Consider the following 18,228-nt stretch of genomic DNA (forward strand, 5'->3'; position numbering starts at 1 on the left):
GCGCACCAAATTTAGGGGCAACGGTGATACCCAAATAACACCTGCGTACCAAAAACTTGGTGCCCCGGGGGTAAGGGTTGTGATAACACTGGCGCACCAATATAGTCGTGCGCTGACAATAAGTGGTGGCAGATTTCCACCCCCTGGTGGATAGCCTTTTTAGATTTGAAAAAATGATAATTTTTTTGAAAATAAAATCATTCCAAATGACCATGTGTTTCATGTTCTAATTGTTAGGAAACTTAACAAACATGGATTTCTATATATTATGCAAAATGGCGGCATGCTTTAGTAAAACGGTTTTTCATACAACTTTCGATGAAAAAAAAGTTATATGAAAATGTATCAATGGAAAAATTTACATCCGATTTCAACGAACTACAGCCGTTTAGCGACTTTTTATATTCCTCAAAATCAAAAAGAAAATATGAGACTTCCGAGGTTTAAGATTTTGATGAAAAATGTTACAGCCATCGGGTGGATGGTTAAACCATACAACATTTTCAAGGTTCAAATTAGAAGTTTTGTATGTTAGCAACACACTTTCCGTTTCTTTATTCTTTTTGAGCATGCATGCGAGGCATAAAAAGACTATATATATTGAAGTATATTTTGTCGGATTTTAAGGGATCTAGGATCTATGTTCCCAAGGAAGTGGAAATCCCGATGATACATACTCCCTCAGTTGCAATAAATAAAGATATTTCTTTTAAAAAAGTCAAGCTAAATAAAGTTTACCAAAGTGTTAGGAAAACTCTCAAGAACCACGATAATATAAATATCATATGAAAATATATTTTATGATGTATCTAAAGGTATTGATTTCGGATTGTACATTATTACTATACTTATTTGGGAACCAACTTCTTTTTTCTCATAATTTTGAGGTTTGTTAAGAATTAACCTGGAGCTGACACGTCTGAACTTCATATCTTTAGAATTATGTGTGTACACTTCCGGTGCTCACTGAGAATTTTGCAAGGTGTTTCGGTCCGTCAGGTGCTGCTTCATTTGATCCTTTCCTATGTACCTGTAGCAGCGTAAGATGGGCCCAAAATCTTGGACTTTGTGTATGCCGCGTGCGGTCAAAGCGGTGGTCATGGTTTCACCAACACCGCTTACTGCAATAGTGCATCTATCGATGGGACAAGCCAGCAGCACGGAGGAGGAGCTCCGCGCACTTCTCTCCATTCCGGGCTGCTAGATCAATCTTCTGGCGGCGGCTCGACCTGCGGGCGGCTGTGTCGGCCCCGGTGGATTTTCCTGGAGACGAAGAAAAGGTGGAGGGGAAAAAGGGAGCGGCGGCGCGAGGGATCTGCGCTAGGTTTCTTGGAGGCTTGGATGGGGTGGAGCGTCCTCCTCTCTGTCCATGGTAGTCGTGGCAGGCTATCTCGGGCACCACCGCCATGCTCTCCAACTCCTTACCCTTTCCTCGCGGGACCGGTGCCCTCCTCTCTGTCCATGGTAGTCGTGGCACCTAGCGCGGCTGGTGGCGCTCCACACCCTCCTTTCTCTCCCGAGGCGGCTAGCCGTGCGCCACGCCCCTCTTTCCCTCCTAGACGGCTGGTGGCGCAGAGGAGCTCCGCGTCCCCCACTCCCTCCCGAGCTGGCTGGAAGCACAGAGGAGGACATCGGCACAGTCCTCTACCTCTCGAGGCAACGTGGTGCTCTGTCCCCAATCTCTGAAATTTTCAATCTGCATATGAGTACGAGTGCTCTATTCACATCCTCCCGATCGTCCTTTTTTGCATACGCGCACGAAGGCATTGATGCGGGTATGAGGATTGGAAATCTCCAACCCCGCTAACTGGTCAGCCATGTCACCGCTGGACGGCCAGCGGCACTTCCGCCTGCACCTGTTCCTGGACTGCGACGTCATGTGGAAGCCTCCCTGCTACCACCCCTGGCCGAGGACCATGACGCCCACGACACCGTCAGCAAAGCGGAGTGCGGACGACCGTGCCACTATGGCAGCCGTCAGAAGAAGCTCACAACAAGGCTACTTGCTGGTACTTTACTGTATCTTCCTTTCTTCTCTTTTAGCTTGATACTCAACGATACCCAAGGCTTAGGTTCACAATCGTTTTCCCTGTTAATGGCTCTGATGGACATTGCCACTCATGTTTTGTCTTTTCATTTCGTTTATTTATATGCTTTTGGCCTACTCTGGTTAATTAGGGCCAGAGATTTACCGGATGCAGGTCTAATATGCACCTGGATGGATCTTCTTTGATACATCATCCCATATTATCGACGATTTATCCTTTGCCACTGAAGTTATGCTAATGTGTTACTCAATGGTCATGGCTGTCGCTAAATTTTCTTTGTTGTACAAAATATATTTTCATATGAAAAGATGTCGTGCCTGAAGGTTCAGGCACTTAAAACTGCTCATGATTGGTTTATGTGGCACTTGTTCTTATTCATTACATCTGTGTCACTAGAAGTGCTAATTGGGACATTTGTTTGCAGTACAAATCCCTGCAACGAAATGAATAACATATTTGACCCACCGTTAGGACCTATACCTCATTTCCTTTTCAAGAGATTGGATATTTGCAAAGTCAATATGGTGGATGAGAGATCAGGGTAATCATTCAACGTAACACACCTAGCATAGATCAGTTCAAATAATTGTTCTGGTATAAATTTCGTGCACATTAACCTCAGTAGTTTTTTGGTGCAGATACTGCTCATACAGATACTTACTGGCGGGATCATGACCCCAACAAAAGATTGTCAATATCTACTGTCAAATCAACCTTCATGCCATGCAACCATTTTGTTGGAACATTTTACTATTACAGTGCTGGCAAACAATATGCAAGATGATCTGTAAGCACGGCTTAGTAGGTAACCGTGTTTAATATCTCTGGTAGCATAGCCTTTTTTATATAGAATTTCGTAATAGTGGGATCTATATAGCCTCTTTCATAGAAGGGTGAAACTGAAATCTAAGCATCTTTTAATATATGTGGTAGCATAGCCCTTTTTGTGTAGATTTGTAGAAGGCTATAACTGAAATCTAAGCTGATCATATGTGTTCAGAATCCAGTAAAGAGTATTGTGGACCGTCTTTTCCATCTCTCTAATTTTTGTCTTCCTCTGACAAATAAGAAACTCTATTCATAAATTATCTCATCTTCTTATTCATTATTAATAATATTTACATTTGGATGTAAGGAAGTAATTATCCACGTTTATCATCTATTTTTGGCCTCATTAACGCTACTCAGTACTGACCAGGCTAAATAAAGTTCTTACAATGCTTGAATTATTGACTTCATGAAAAATTATAGGGAATATGCATGCACGTATGTCACTAATATCAATGTTACTATATGAAATAGAACTTAACATCTTAACCCAGCTTTTAAACTGTCCAACGCAACTGCTGGGTTTGGTCGTTTCTCATGCTTCCTGGGTTGTGCAACCTTGGTTGGGGTTGTAGAGAGGCCAGCTGGAGGCACTGAGCAGCCTCTCCTGGGCAAGCTGCCCTTCCCCTCTCGGCATTGAGTCAGTAATATCCCTATCCCATGTGCCTACCTCTCCCCTAAGATGTGGTACCTGATTAAATTGCATCATTTGTCAAATCTCTTAGCATAAGATTGAGTTTTGGGTGTGCCTTCTAGCCTTAGATGTGCAATTTAATCTGCTCTGTTTTCGACTGAAGATAATTTCTTAGTTTTGGATTCAGTACACTGTGGTCTTGAACAGTTCCTCAGTTGTCTGTATAGATAAGCAGGGTTTTTTCTGAATCTTAGCACGATTTTTACTTAGATTGAGATAGTTACAACGTCATGCACATGTTCAAAGATGCTAGGCATCAAATCGCCATGCTTTCCATAAAGATGTGCTTAGTATGATAGCTCTTCCCAAGAAATCATCAGATTTGTTGCATTAACATGTATCCAGTTTTTCTAAAACGTCATGTCATTATGGCACTTCGAAATGCCAACGTCTCAAACTATAAGGCATAAGTTTAATCAAAAGTCAACATATTCTAAGCTCGACCAAGTTTGTACAAAAAAAGAACATCTAGAATACTAAATTAATATCAATAGATTCACCATAAAGTATATTTTCTCAAAATGTCTATCCAATATTTTAAATATTTATATTTTCCTATGAATATTTGGTCAAACTTAATAAGGGTTGACTTGTGATTAAACTTATACGCCTCATATTTTCGGACTAAGGGAGTAAGAACAAACATCTTTGCAAGATCATGGTCCATACTTGAGTATATTTTTAGAACTATGCACTGAAAAATCAGATGTTGTCAAAGCTCTGTCAACATTATTTGCATTTCTGCCACCTAGCTACTGATTACAAAGGGTAACCGATGCATTATGTGTTCCAACAAATATAGTCTAAAAAAATTTCTGCCACCAACTTCATTTGTCCCTTTGACGATTTGCTTGGTGACTCTGGTCCGGATATGCCATTGTTGTTTGGACTTTCTGCTGTATTTATTTGATATAAGTATATGTTTCCAGAGAATAATTTGTTCCCTAAGTACATGCTGGAAGAAAACAATTTCGTTACATGATAGAACATGGCACGGTAATTGCTGTCTCAGTTTATTCGGCTGCCTGCATTTCCCCTTCGATTCATATTAGGATAAAGTGGTGAGGTTACATAGCATGATAATCAGCTAGGTTTCTTTCTTGATGTAGCTGCTGAACTGCGTAACTACCTTGATGTTATCCATATGTACGGAGCACAATTAGTTCCATGGTGTAAAGATAGTAGCAGATGAGTTTTGTTACTCCAGATAGCTTCTCCTGTTTCCATGTCCTAACAAACTTAAAGTTCGGGCCTGTGGTGTTACTATAAGAAACAGAATCCAACATGATTATTGCGGTGTGCTCCGGTAGAGTGAAAGAATGTCCCTGTTCTGCCCTCTACTCCTCAGTTATATGCATATAATTTATGATTTACTAATGTTGTCAATGTTTAAAGAACCTTGTCTGCACTTGCTTATTCATCTCTGCACATGACGTTACCTTGCAGAAACTGTATTATCATTTTTAGAGACGGAGGTCACTCATTGTTAAGCCAGTTCACTGTCATTGTCGATTAATTTTACAATACGAAACTTGGGAAAATAGTAGTACCTTCCACGTGCTAAGCTGTTGTGTGTTGATAGTTCTGAATCACTTGATGTCCTACGGTTTACTGGAAATTTGTTACTACAAGCAAATCGGCAAAGTACAGGTATGTCTTCATGCTAGCATACCTCCCATTTTGTAAATCATAAGTTCGTGGTACTTCTAGCATACCTGAAAGTTATGCAATCTCTTTGGGGCCATGAATTTAGTAATCACCAATGCCATTGAGAAAATGAATCACCAATTCTATACAAAGAAAATGAATCACCAATTTTGTTTCGTGATTTTTGGCCAAAAGTAGCTGAAACAGTTTACCTTACTCAAAACTACCGTTGCAAGCTATCAATATCAGATGTTCTCCTAGGCCCTTCACCCTTACAACTATACTATATATACACTTAACCATAGGCTTTGAATGGAACCTATAGAGGAGACGAGCAAAGAATTCTTTGCTAATCTTTGTTATTCCCACTTTAGTCTCTTTTTGATGGGTGGATGAGAAGCGAAGAAAAAAACGCATGAGAAAACTGAACCATTTCCCCTCTCCAATAGCTCATGTTCTCTGACAAGTAGCTTGCTAGAAAAATCAAAATGAATGGCCAAGACCATTTGGTCTGCAGTGGAAAGAAATGATCGACTTAGTAAAGTAATTTTGTATTTCTAATTTCTGACCATATGTGTATGTTGCAACCAATCTATTCTGCCTTTTCTCACTTTCACTCCGTTAAATAAACTGTACTAGCTATGCAAAGAGCCTTGCTCCAAGATATGCCATTACTTCACTTTTTTCGTACTAAAACATGGTGCTACAAATTGGAGTTCATGGTCCATATATATTTATTACCTCATAAACCTATTGGCAAAATAGCAGTAATATCCATGTGTATATACCATTGTCCATCACCAAATACCAACAGCTCAAACCTCGGTAACACACTCAGCATATCTGAGTGCTCTACATGGTCTGTCACTTACCAAGTGATGCCAGCTACCATACAGATCAAGGCCCCATTACACTTTACAAATTCAACACATATTTCAGTGGACATTGAATGCAAGTGACATCCAAGAGCCTGTGTTACCCCGCACTCCCTTCACTCTTTGATGATTGTCTGGTCGTTGCCTTATGTGTAACCTGTTCATATTTCCCTAACGTTCTATTTCTATCCTTATGTGCAATTATGTTGTTTCACTTGCAAGTATGTGTCTTTGATCATTGTCTGGTTGTTGCCTTATGTGTAGCGTTTTCCTTTTTTCCCTCCGTTCTATTTTTGTTCTTACAAATTGTGTTGTTTTACTTGCACAGTATAATCTATGTATATTTTCTTGTTGTATTTCTTCTGACCGGTGTCGGTTTTGTTCACAATGTCATGCAGTTGTCTGTAAAAATAAAATGATCAGATCCGTGCTTTAGATTTTTTGGCCATTCAGAACAATAATCTATTCACTTAATGTGTTTACATGATGCTTATCCCCGTTTTTTTTATAACATCTCCACTATGTAGGCTCCTTTATTCTTCAATCCTTCAACTCCGACTACCACAAGGGCGCGGCGTGCCGCCGTGCCAGTCATTGCTAGTAATAATAATGGAATGGAGATAGTAGACACTTGAATCTATATGATTTTCCTGTGCTTAAGTTTGAACTCCTCCAAACGGACCTGAAACATTGTCAATCTGATTGTATATACGGGTCCCACATATGAAGCCTCTTTCAGTTGATAGTCCAGACATCTTATCTTGACGCTGCACTTGCCACACTAGTAGTTTCTACTCTCACATAACACTTGCTTGCCCATCGCTAGCTTGAATTAAACCATGTCATCGTTTTCTTCCTGTCCGGCATCGTCCGTCTCGGCCCCGGCACCGCCGCCGCACGTGGTGGAGGACTGCCTCGGCGTCGTGCAGCTCCTCAGCGACGGCACTGTAACGCGGCCCACGCGAAGCTTCCTCTCTGACCCTCCGGCGCATGAAATCCGCCGCGACCTGCCCGTCGAGTGGAAGGACGTCGTGTACGACGATTCCCGCGGCCTCCGGCTCCGCGTGTACAGGCCTACGACGGCGACCACCAAAGACGGCGAGAAGAAGAACCTTCCGGTGGTCGTCTACTTCCACGGCGGCGGTTTCTGCATCGGCAGCTTCGAGCACCCCAGCTTCCACGAAGTTGGCCTGCGGATCGCTCACGACCTACCGGCGGTCGTGCTCTCCGCAGACTACCGCCTCGCCCCCGAGCACCGCCTCCCCGCGGCGCAGCACGACGGGGAAACCGTGCTCTCGTGGCTAAGCGGCCATGCCGCGTCCGGCGCCGACCCGTGGCTCGCCGAGTCGGCTGACTTAGAACGGGTGTTCGTCTGGGGCGACTCGTGCGGCGGCAACATGGCGCACCACGTCGCCGTCCGGCACGGCTCCGGCTGCGGCCTCGATATTGACCCGGTACGCATCGCCGGGTACGTCCTGCTCTGCCCGTACTTCGGCGGGGAGGAGAGGATGGCGTCGGAGGCGTCCTTCCCGCGCGACGTGCTCATGGGCCTGGCGCTGTTCGACCAGATGTGGCGGCTGGCGCTGCCGGCGGGGGCGACGAGGGACCACCCGGCGGCCAACCCGTTCGGCCCCGATAGCGCCCCGCTGGACGGCGTCGCGTTACCGCCGGTGCTCGTCGCGGACGCCGAGAAGGACCTGCTGCGCGACCGGACCGCCGACTATGTCGCAAGGCTGAGGGCAATGGGGAAGCCCGTGGAGCTCGTGGTGTTCGAGGGGCAGGGGCACGGCTTCTTCGTCTACGAGCCGTGGGGCGCCGCGGCAGACGAGCTCGTCCGAGTGGTACGGCGGTTCGTGCACGGTGACCCACCGGCCACCAGCTGAGTACACAACTCCGGCGACGGTGTCAGCTAGGAACTCCGGATTATTAATTAGACTTGTGGTACTGTACATTCCGCACGGAATCCGCACACTTAATCTGCGACATATTAGTTGTCCGAATCTGCGACAAAGAACGGAGGTATGTCCATAATCGATGTATACATGCAGCCGCGGTTGATCTGACGAGCCTAGCCGTCAAATGAAGGTCGCTGGAGTACCGAACGAGTCTAGCTCGGTGCATATCCAATTGCTGATCCATTCCGTCAAATGGTCTGCTTCAGAACAGCGACTGCACGATCACTGACAGCGTCTGTCTGAGAGGAGCCCTTGGACCAACACCGATCACTGGTTGCATTTTATTGTCAACACACATCAACTAATCCGGCATTATCGTCTGCATCCATGATCGAGCGGAGAACCTAGGAGTGGCCAATAAGACAATTGTGACACGACAACACAACCGCACAAGCGATGTAGGGTAACAGAGGAATCTGTCATATACTGTACTCTCCATTCAAGCATGTTGTACAATTTGTAGTGGTGCCACAATAAATGGCTATTGTATATAGTTGATTTTAGAAATAATACAGTTTTTCTCTTGTCCATTAGCACAATTACTATGGCGGGTGACATTTGTGGTATTTAATATTTAAGCACCTACCAATATGCTTAGAATTGGTTAAAGATAATGGATTTACTAAAAAAAACTACTCCACGGCCGTTCACGATTATTTCACGTTCCAGGATTAGTCAAAATAAAATTTTATAGAATTAGAGTATATATTTTTAAAATATCAACACCTACAATATAAACTACTCCCTCCGTTTCTTTCTATAGTGCCTATAGATTTTTGGCATTTGTTTCAGAATATAAGGTTGTAGCTTAGCTATTTTTCAATTACCTCCTCCCCGTTCAGCTCCCAAATCGTTCAGCTCCCAAATTTGTTATGGTAAGTTAGTAAGATATGGATTTCCCAAATTTTACGTTGATCTCAAATCGTTCAGCTAGGGCTCTTGTGTAAAAAATACTCTTGCGCTAATTTCCGTGCTAAAAAACTATAGGCACTATAGAAAGGAACAGAGGAAGTATATTATACTATAATTGATATAAAGTATATTTTCACATTATATGTATTTTGTATTATGGAAATTAATATTTTTTACTGTAATTTTTTTACAAAATTCTCAGTAAGATGAAACAATACAATATTTTCTTATCTTCTCTTCTCTATTAGCATAACTACTATGGCGTACAACATTGGTGGCATTTAATACTCCATCACCTGCCAATACTATGTATATGCTTGAAATTGGTTAAATAGACTTAGTAAAAAAAACTAAACTAAGAGCATAAATTTGGACGAGAGTTTGTGCTTTATATTGGGCAACTTGAGTTAGAATGACGTAGTAACAAACTAGCATGATAGCCCTCGTAAATGTGAGGGCGTCCTCCGTCCAAATTGACCTGGAAATACATTTATGTTTTCATGAACATTCACATTATGCGATACGAAATAATTAATTCTTTAGCCACTATTAATGCTAAATAAGTATCACCTTGGTGTGTAGAAAATATACTTAATTTACCCGTGAATGTTTTGAGCAATTTCAAAAAAAAAGGTGATACATTTGTGACCATATGTGTCATTCATGTGTGACATTAAATTGGTATGTACACTGGGCGGGAACTTTTGGCTCTCGGTTTCCAGTGCACCCTATATGCGCCAAAATAATTAGTAATCTCGAATTAAGTCGGAAAATTCTGATTTTTGGGGAATCAAAGATGATCATGTCCTCACATAAAAATGTTTGGCCAAGAAAGAATTTTTGTTAACCTCAGGTAGACTGACATGGGTATACCTTTCGGGGACCCATTATTAGTATACCTGGCTCAGCTTGGCTCAATATGGAGAAGGCCCAATAAGGCAACCCGAAGAAGTAGTCGACTAGGACTCTTGTAAAACCCTAGGCTGGCTGGATATATAAAGCTAGCCAGGGCACCCGATAGCAAGGGGTACACAACAGATAGACAACATAGCTCCGCTACGGTGGCACCATGTAAACATATATATGATCATATACTAGATTGCTAGCAGCACGTAGGGATCCTCCACCGAGGGGACCCGAAGCTGGGTATATCGTATGCCCAATCTCGCTCCCGGAATCTTCATCGTCGCTTTCTCCCAAAACCCAAGTCTATAATACGTAGGCATTGGCGATGTGATCCCTTATCAATTGGCGCGGTCTGTGGGAATCGCGACGACTGGATTTCGTTATCCGGGCGGGATCCTTCATCATCAACAACCCTCGGAATTTCGAGTTCATCCGCAGCGTCATCAATGAGATTGGAAAATCGGAAATTTTGAATCTAATCCGATAAGCTACGTGCACGAAGGGTGCAACCCGGATCTGATTTCCCCTCTTTTCTCCCTCTTGTCCGGTAAGCCGGTAAGCCGCAGGTATGGGCTGTCGATTCTGATCTCGCGTTTGTCCGTTGAGATTCACGTCTCGTGGTTCTGTTCTGTTCTGTCTTGTTGGTATTGTATTCTGAAGTATATGCTGCTTCGATTTATGGTCGCGGCTAGCTTATTTTGTTTTTTCATCTTCCGATTTCATCTAGGGTCGTGGCTAATCTGTTATTGCCTGATTGCTTTAAGGACGTGGTTTACGTATTAGTGTATATATGTCCTACTCGTTCTCTTGGTTCAGATTGAGCTAGATTAATGATTCATATAGATGTGTGCTCAGCTCGTTGGCTTTGAATTCTGTTCGTTATGCTGGATTGCTAAGTTGTGAGTATAATTTTTGGATCAAAGCCAACGAGTAAGATTATCATTAGTTTTCCTTAATATAATACTACCCGACGCATTTCTGGATCAGTGGATTTATCATCTATGATTATTACTGGATTTATTTTCTTCGAATCAGTAAATTTATTTTACTCGGATTCATCTATATGGATATTACTGGTTCACTATTATACTATACTACCCGATACGTTTTCGGGTCAATGGATTTATCATCTATGATTATTACTGGATTTATTTTCTTCGGGTCAATGGATTCATCCTCTATGATATCGGCGATTCATCTTCAATATATGCTTTATATTTAATGGCGTAATCTTCAATATGGATTCATTTCAAATATTTCATCTTGGATCCATCGTCACTACTTTATCTCTCATGACGCAATCTTCAATGGTTTAATCTTCAAACGGTTCATCTCCAATGGCGTAAATTGTCAGTGGATTCATATGATATTATTGAAAATGGTTTCTTCCTAAATGGCTTCACCTTATATGACGTCGCGACTCCGTCAACTTCTTCCGACATCACGGCTAACACTCGGGGGCTCGACAACGACTTCGCCGCGGGTCACAACTACGAAATGGCGAATAAGCAACAATCATGATATCACCCCAGAAGCGCTCAGGGGTTCGGCTATTTCTCATCAACAATTTGGCGGCATCTATTTTCACTATTTGGTGGATTCTACTTCGGCGCGACTTCATTTCCGCACTCGAAGACTTCACGCGCGTCGACTCCGTCGTGCCCAATAAGCAAAGTGTTTCTTTATTTTACATAAAGTTGATTATCATTTACTTTCGCCGCACCCGACACTCGGGGGCTGCGCAGCATATATTCACTTTACATATCATCGAGTCCGGACACCACATGTGAAAAAGAGATTCAATGAAAAGATGGAAAAAGTTTGTTTATTTGTGCAGGAGGAAGCAAATTTGAAAGTATACAAGTTGTTGAGCCTATGCCTGGATGCGCGCACCCGACCATAGACTCGGGGGCTACTCCCATCGGGAGCGCTTGTCGCGCACCCGAAGAAATTTTCTTCAAGGAAGTCGACAAAATCTTCTTCAAGGTTGAACCCGACGAAATCTTCTTCTGGGAGCAACCCGATGAAATCTTTTTCAGGGAGGAACCCGACGAAATCTTCTTCAAGGAGGACCCGAAGAATTTTCCTCAAGGAGGACCTGAAGAATTTTCCTCAAGGAGGACCCGAAGAATTTTTCTTCAAGGAGGAAGTCGACGAAATTTTCATCAAGGAGGAACCCAAAAAAAAGGGATGGTGGAAAAATCTTCGGGTTCATTGACTCATCATTTATTCCGATCAAGAGCATCGACGTTGTACCTGATGACAATATAGAAGAACCCAATATATTGGGCTATCCCATCACGCCGTGAAAATATAAAAGAGCCCGAAAATGGGTCATTACATCAGCCGAACAAGGCGCTAGACAACATATTCTCGGAGCGCGTCCGCCACGGTAAAAACTCCGGATGCCGTGACTCGTAAAAGGTCACGAAGGTAAGACCCCAGGATCCGTCCTGTGTGGCATGGCATCGCACCTGAATGCGCTCTGCCACTTTATCCACATCAGCAGATGTGAAGAAAAACCCCGGCGGACGCGCTGTGGACCCGATAATTTTGCTGGAATTCAGTTTCGGTAAGTCCTAAAGCGGCACGTTCTGAATCACGCCAGTATCCCGAATTCGTGTCCGAGGACGCGAGTTTGAAGTAGGTTTATTTGGATTTTCCACTAGAGCAATTAACTGGTACCTGATCCATCAGATGAACCTGCCGCATTTACCAATATCCCTGTGCAATATATTTGATGAAGAAAATATAGTGTCTCTTTGGTCTCGAAGAATTTGAAAAGGAGAAAAAGCACGGAAATTTCATTCGATTCTGTAAATATATAAAGGCTTATAGATTCAAGTCGACTCTGCGACTCGAGTGGATCCTACTCCCATCGGGAGCGCTGGATTTCACTAAGTCCTCCAATAGGAGTTGATAAAAAGAGGGGATGCGTCCAGAAATATAGTCAAGTTCTTCATCTAGTAGTATAACTTGAGTCTATGCCCAAGTGCAAGCACTTGCCCATAGACTCGAGGGCTACTCCCATCGGGAGCGCTGGCCGCGCACCTGATAGAAAAATCATTTCGAGAATCGTCGACATCATCTACGCTACACATGATCTACAACATTGACCTGATGTAATTTCCGGATCAATGGTCTCGCCTTGTATTTCTTCGACTTCAGAGATGATTATGCTTGGAGTCTCTACGCAAGTCTTCGACTTCCCTAGATACTCGGGGGCTACTGACATGGGTATACCCTTCGGGTACCCATTATTAGTATACCTGGCTCGGCTCGGTCCAATATGGAGAAGGTCCAACAAGGCAACCCAAAAAAGTAGTCGACTAGAACTCTTGTAAAACCCTAGGCTGGTTGCATATATAAAGCTAGCCAGGGCACCCGATAGCAAGGGGGACACAACAGATAGACAACATAGCTCCGCTACGGTGGCACCATGTAAACATACAAATGTAATAACCCAGAACATAGGAACATCGAAGGGTAGATTTAGGAATGGGATGTGCATTTCATCGCAAAATGAGGGAAATTTTAGAGCCTTATTGCAACTAAACCTAAGAGGGATCGAGGTTCTCTCTCAACTGCAATTAGGGTTAGGCAAGTTGAGTTATGAATTTTGACATTAACTCTTTTGAATCTTGTTGATTTGGGAATTGATTTCATTTAACAAGTTAAATTGAATTTATAACTCAAAGAATAAACAATAAGCATTATTGAAAATGAAATATGAATTCATAATTCAAATACAACTCATAATTCAAATGACTTTGAATTGCAAATTGAAATATAGTTATAACAAGAATTTAAAATGGAATTATACAAATACAAATGAGCTCATAGTTAAACCTTGAGCTTTATTGATAGACATACACACATACATTGTCTTTACAATATTCTTGATACAAGAACTTAATGAAAAATAAACAGAAATAAAAAGAAGATTACATTGTTTGATCCTAAACTAAAATCCTAAAAATATAACTTGGAAGAAATTCTTCTGTAGTCATATTCACCTTCAAAACCCGCAAAGAACAAAGAGAAATACTATACAGGGGTAAATAGAAAGTTAGTATTCAGTTTTGGAATGAACCAAGTGTTGAACCTCTTTGAGCTCTCTCTACTCCATTGTTGAACCTCAAAAGCTTGCTTCCTCTCCCATCCATCATATGATTCTTGCATCTTTTTGAGAGCTTTTAAAGAGAATATCTAGATCTACAATCTCCATCAACACATTCATCCTTTAAGTGAGGGGAACTCTTTGGATCTATATCTTGGAGTCATTAGTTGATTTTCTCCACTGTTCTTCCTCTGTAATTCCAACCTACCACTTGTTTCTTTTGTATTATTTGAGTATGAAGGATTTGAACTCCTTTGGTATTCTTGCTTTGCATCCTTGCATTGTGTTGATCTCTCCATTATGATTTGTTTGAGTGAGATACCATGAGCTTATTACTCAACATGACCTCCTAGTTGGCTTGACGATTGGTGCTCTGATGACCTATTCATGGAAGATTGTGAAGAGGCTCGGGATTATCCTTCATGGAACTTGTGAAGTAGTTGTGGAGCTTTCCATCTCTGGAGTGGAGGAAAATATAGGCATAAGGAAAGTGCCCTTATCCTTCGTGGAATTATCTCGGAGAAGAAGGTGAGCCTTCGTGGCGTTCAGGAGACCTTCGTGGTAAACCGCATCTCTCGAATGTGACATGCCTCACTTCATGTAAACGAACACGGGAATACATCTTCGTCTCCACGTGCCTTGATTATCTCTATGTCCGAGTTTACTTCCTTATGATAGCCATTGTGCTTGAAGTACTTATATCTGCTTATCGCTTTTGCTATATGTATATCTTGTATCTATCTTGCTTAGATTAACTTTTTGTTTGTGCACTTAGTTGACCCTAGCTTATTTGAGTTTTGTGCTTGAAAATAAATATTAGTTTAATTCCACATTATTTTAAGCCAAATCCCTAATTAGGCAGTGCAAGGAGGCTTGCCTGATCGAAGCGTATGTATGGCAGCATGGCCTTCCTTTTAAGTTTGGATGCGACGACGCATTAGTTCGAGCAGGCAATTTTCAGTGGTGATAACTAGGATGAAGGCGGCAATGGGTGACTTATTTCGAGCAAGCAATTTCTAGTGGTGATTATTGGGATTTATGAGTCATTTTCATCAGCATTTGTGAGGAGGAGGCCTTACTTCACGGCCGGAAAATTTCATGGGAAGGGGGACGAAAGGTCGCGGCCGCTTAGGAGGATGAACAACGGTTCTGTTTTTTTTTCAAGTATAGGTTGAGCATCCAGGGAGTCAATAGTTGAGGTTGCAGGCCCATTAACAAGTCGGGAATCGAGGTTGGAAGCCCATGAACGAAATGCCAACCCACGTCAGTCTACCCTATGTACAAAGAATGAAGGGACAAAGCGACAAGAAGCTAGCCGCGAGGTAAACAAAGGTAGTAGGGGATTTCTATTTAGCTAGAGACAAAAGATAGCACCATTGTTTATCACATCTTATTTACTGTACCCATGACTGTCACATTGAGTGGAAGAAGATTTTCAAAGTTGAAATTATTAAAAAAGCTATTTGAGGTCAACAATAACTCAGGTTAAATGACAACATTATGCATGGAGAAGAAATTATTGGATGACATCAACATCGAGCCAATCATAAGTGACTTGCATCAAGAAATTCTAGAAGAAACTTTTAAGGCAATATATATAACTTATTTGATATGCCACTGCTTTTGGATGCATTTAAATGTTATCAACAACATATGGTGTATATTCATTATTATTGTTATTGTTATGTCTATATTAAGAGCCCGAGTTCCAATCTCGCCTTGGATCCCTAAAATCTCAGAACCACCCCGTTGATACCATGTTGGAACCCCTCAAAAAGAACCAAATTTAGTGTAAACCAACTAGAATTTGAGAGAGAAGTTTAGACATCGGATTGGACTTCAGAAAACTGGAACAGCTTCTAGAGCTCCGCCCCTCCTTTGTTTATCTACTCTCTCCGTTCCACGAAACATATCGAAGGTTCGCCAAAATTTGGATGCATCTAGACACTAAATAGTAGCTAGATACATCTAAATTTTGATAAATTTCAGACATATTTCATGGGACGGAGGAAGTATATCTTTTTTTTAAAAACTCATGTTCTCCTAGCATTTACAATTTACACTTTAGTACGCAAACATACCAAATACAAACATACAACCTTTATACTTAATAACATAATGGACGTATTGCCATATTTTGTTTTATTTGCAAAATACGTCCATGCGTTGCGCGGTGGACTACTGAAAACAACACTAGAAGTCTTCATCAGAACAGATCATGTTGGTCGCTAACTTGTTATGCAGCTAACTAACATTGGTGTTAAGTGTTAACCAACACCACCTATGTGGGCCGTGCGTACTGCGTATCGATCGTTGCAGCAGATACGACAGATGTTATACTTCTGTCAAAAAACACCGAACCAATACCGTGGTTCTCTTCCACTGCCACTACTCAATGTCCTAATCGATGGCCTTCAGTTCTTTGAAATGTGAGGTGAAATGAAATTGATCAGAATGAGATAACAGTGTCTCCGAATATTGGAAAGAGATCGAGGATGATATATATGCATGGCAGAGTGATTAAATAATTAAACCGGCTGTGAGATGCTCATGTCAGGTTTAACTAATCAAAGATAGCTCAAGTGGAATCGAAGCATAAATTTCGTGCAAAATGGATGGCGTGCATTAATCTGGGTAGAATAAGTTCTTCAAATTTAAAATTAACCACTGTTTTTTTTTTGTCTATGATAAATGCATATACGGAGCTACTGAAGTATAAAGAGCACCTACAGGCTCGATTGGTATACCATTGCTACGGCAGAGCAAACAGCAAAAACCCGGAAGAGAGCCGTCATGGTCATGTCCGTGCCGTCCTCCTCTCCTCCAGCAACAGCGGCTCCGTACGTCGTGGAGGACTGTGGTGATGCGCTGCAGGTTCTCAGCGACGGCACAATCGTTCGCTCCGCGCCGCCGCCCGCGCCTGTCCCTGACGACGGCCGCGTCCAGTGGAAGGACGCAGTGTACGACGCCGGCCGCGGCCTCGGCCTACGAATGTACAGGCCGCGCCGCCGCGACGTGACGGACACGGGAGAGGAGGAGGAGGAGAAGCTTCCCGTGCTCGTGTACTTCCACGGCGGCGGCTTCTGCGTCGGTTCCTGCTCCTGGCCCAACACCCACGCCGTCTGCCTCCGCCTCGCCGCCGAGCTCCCGTCGCTCGTGCTCTCCTTCGACTACCGACTAGCGCCGGAGCACCGCCTCCCCGCCGCCCACGAGGACGCCGCCAGGGCTCTCCTGTGGCTCCGCGACCAGCTGATCGCCCCCTCCTCCGAGAACGCGGCGTGGCTCGCCGAGTCCGCCGACTCACGCCGGGTGTTCGTCTCCGGCGTGTCCGCTGGCGGCAGCCTGGCGCACCACATGGCCGTTCAGTTCGGCACGGCGGGTCTCGAACCGGGGGCAAACGTCGTCGGATACATCCTGCTCATGCCGGGGCTTTTCTCGGCGGAGCCGACCAGGTCGGAGCTGGACACGCCGGAGACGGCGTTCCTTACGCAGGAGATGTTCGATAGGTTCTTCCGCCTGGGGATGCCGGCCGGAGCGACAAGAGATCACCCGCTGGTGAACCCATTCGCCCCGGAAAGCCCGAGCCTGGAGGCCGTGTGCGTGGGCCGCATGCTCGTTGTCGCCGCGGAGCGCGACTTCTTCAGGGACCGAAACGTGGAGTACGCCGAGCGGATGAAGGCCATGGGCAAGGACGTCGAGCTCGTCGTGTTCGCCGGCCAGGAGCACGGATTCTTCGGCATGGATCCTGCTTCGGACGCCGACCGCGAGCTGGTGCGAGTCATCACGCGTTTCGTGGGGCGGCAAGGGAACGGAAATTCACATGAGGTGTGAGTTCAGGTGTGTCATTCAGATCCATGTTACAACGTGGAGCCAGTTCCAGTTGATTTATAACGGGTTGATGCATTAAAGCTACACCCTCCGTTTCAAATCTAAAGAAAGTTCTGCCGTTTTTCTAAATCACATATACGTTTTAGTGTGTTCAATCATCTCAGTTCGTCGTAAGTATCCACAATAAACTATGCAGAACATCTTATAACTTGAAAGAGAGTGTGTATACATGAAAATATCCATTTCTTGGATTTTCGTTTATCAGCCAATAGAACATTTGCCCCTTTTATTCTAGGACGAGCGTTTGGTGCTCGATCGAGAAGAAAGAAAAAACTCTGTTCGGCGTCGGCCCCCATCCATAGGGGACGTATCGGAGACGCTCGCATGGATACCACGTTGGAAAGAAGCGGGTGGG

At 43.5% G+C, this 18,228-nt stretch overlaps 2 protein-coding genes across 2 annotated transcripts; both read left to right on the top strand.

Moving 5' to 3' along the window:
• Positions 1-6,889: 6,889 nt before the first annotated feature.
• On the top strand, positions 6,890-8,198 carry LOC127333857 (strigolactones hydrolase CXE15-like). Its single transcript, XM_051360293.2, has one exon. It carries the CDS (start codon positions 6,932-6,934, stop codon positions 7,973-7,975), a length of 1,044 nt encoding a protein of 347 aa, XP_051216253.1. The 5' UTR covers positions 6,890-6,931; the 3' UTR covers positions 7,976-8,198.
• An 8,470-nt stretch (positions 8,199-16,668) lies between these two features.
• On the top strand, positions 16,669-18,019 carry LOC127330259 (strigolactones hydrolase CXE15-like). The gene has a single exon (XM_051356529.2). The coding sequence runs from the start codon at positions 16,779-16,781 to the stop codon at positions 17,814-17,816; it is 1,038 nt and encodes a 345-aa protein (XP_051212489.1). The 5' UTR covers positions 16,669-16,778; the 3' UTR covers positions 17,817-18,019.
• The last annotated feature ends 209 nt before the right edge of the window (positions 18,020-18,228 follow it).

The sequence above is a fragment of the Lolium perenne genome, chromosome 2 (assembly GCF_019359855.2).
Source record: "Lolium perenne isolate Kyuss_39 chromosome 2, Kyuss_2.0, whole genome shotgun sequence".
Taxonomy (NCBI): Eukaryota; Viridiplantae; Streptophyta; class Magnoliopsida; order Poales; family Poaceae; genus Lolium; species Lolium perenne.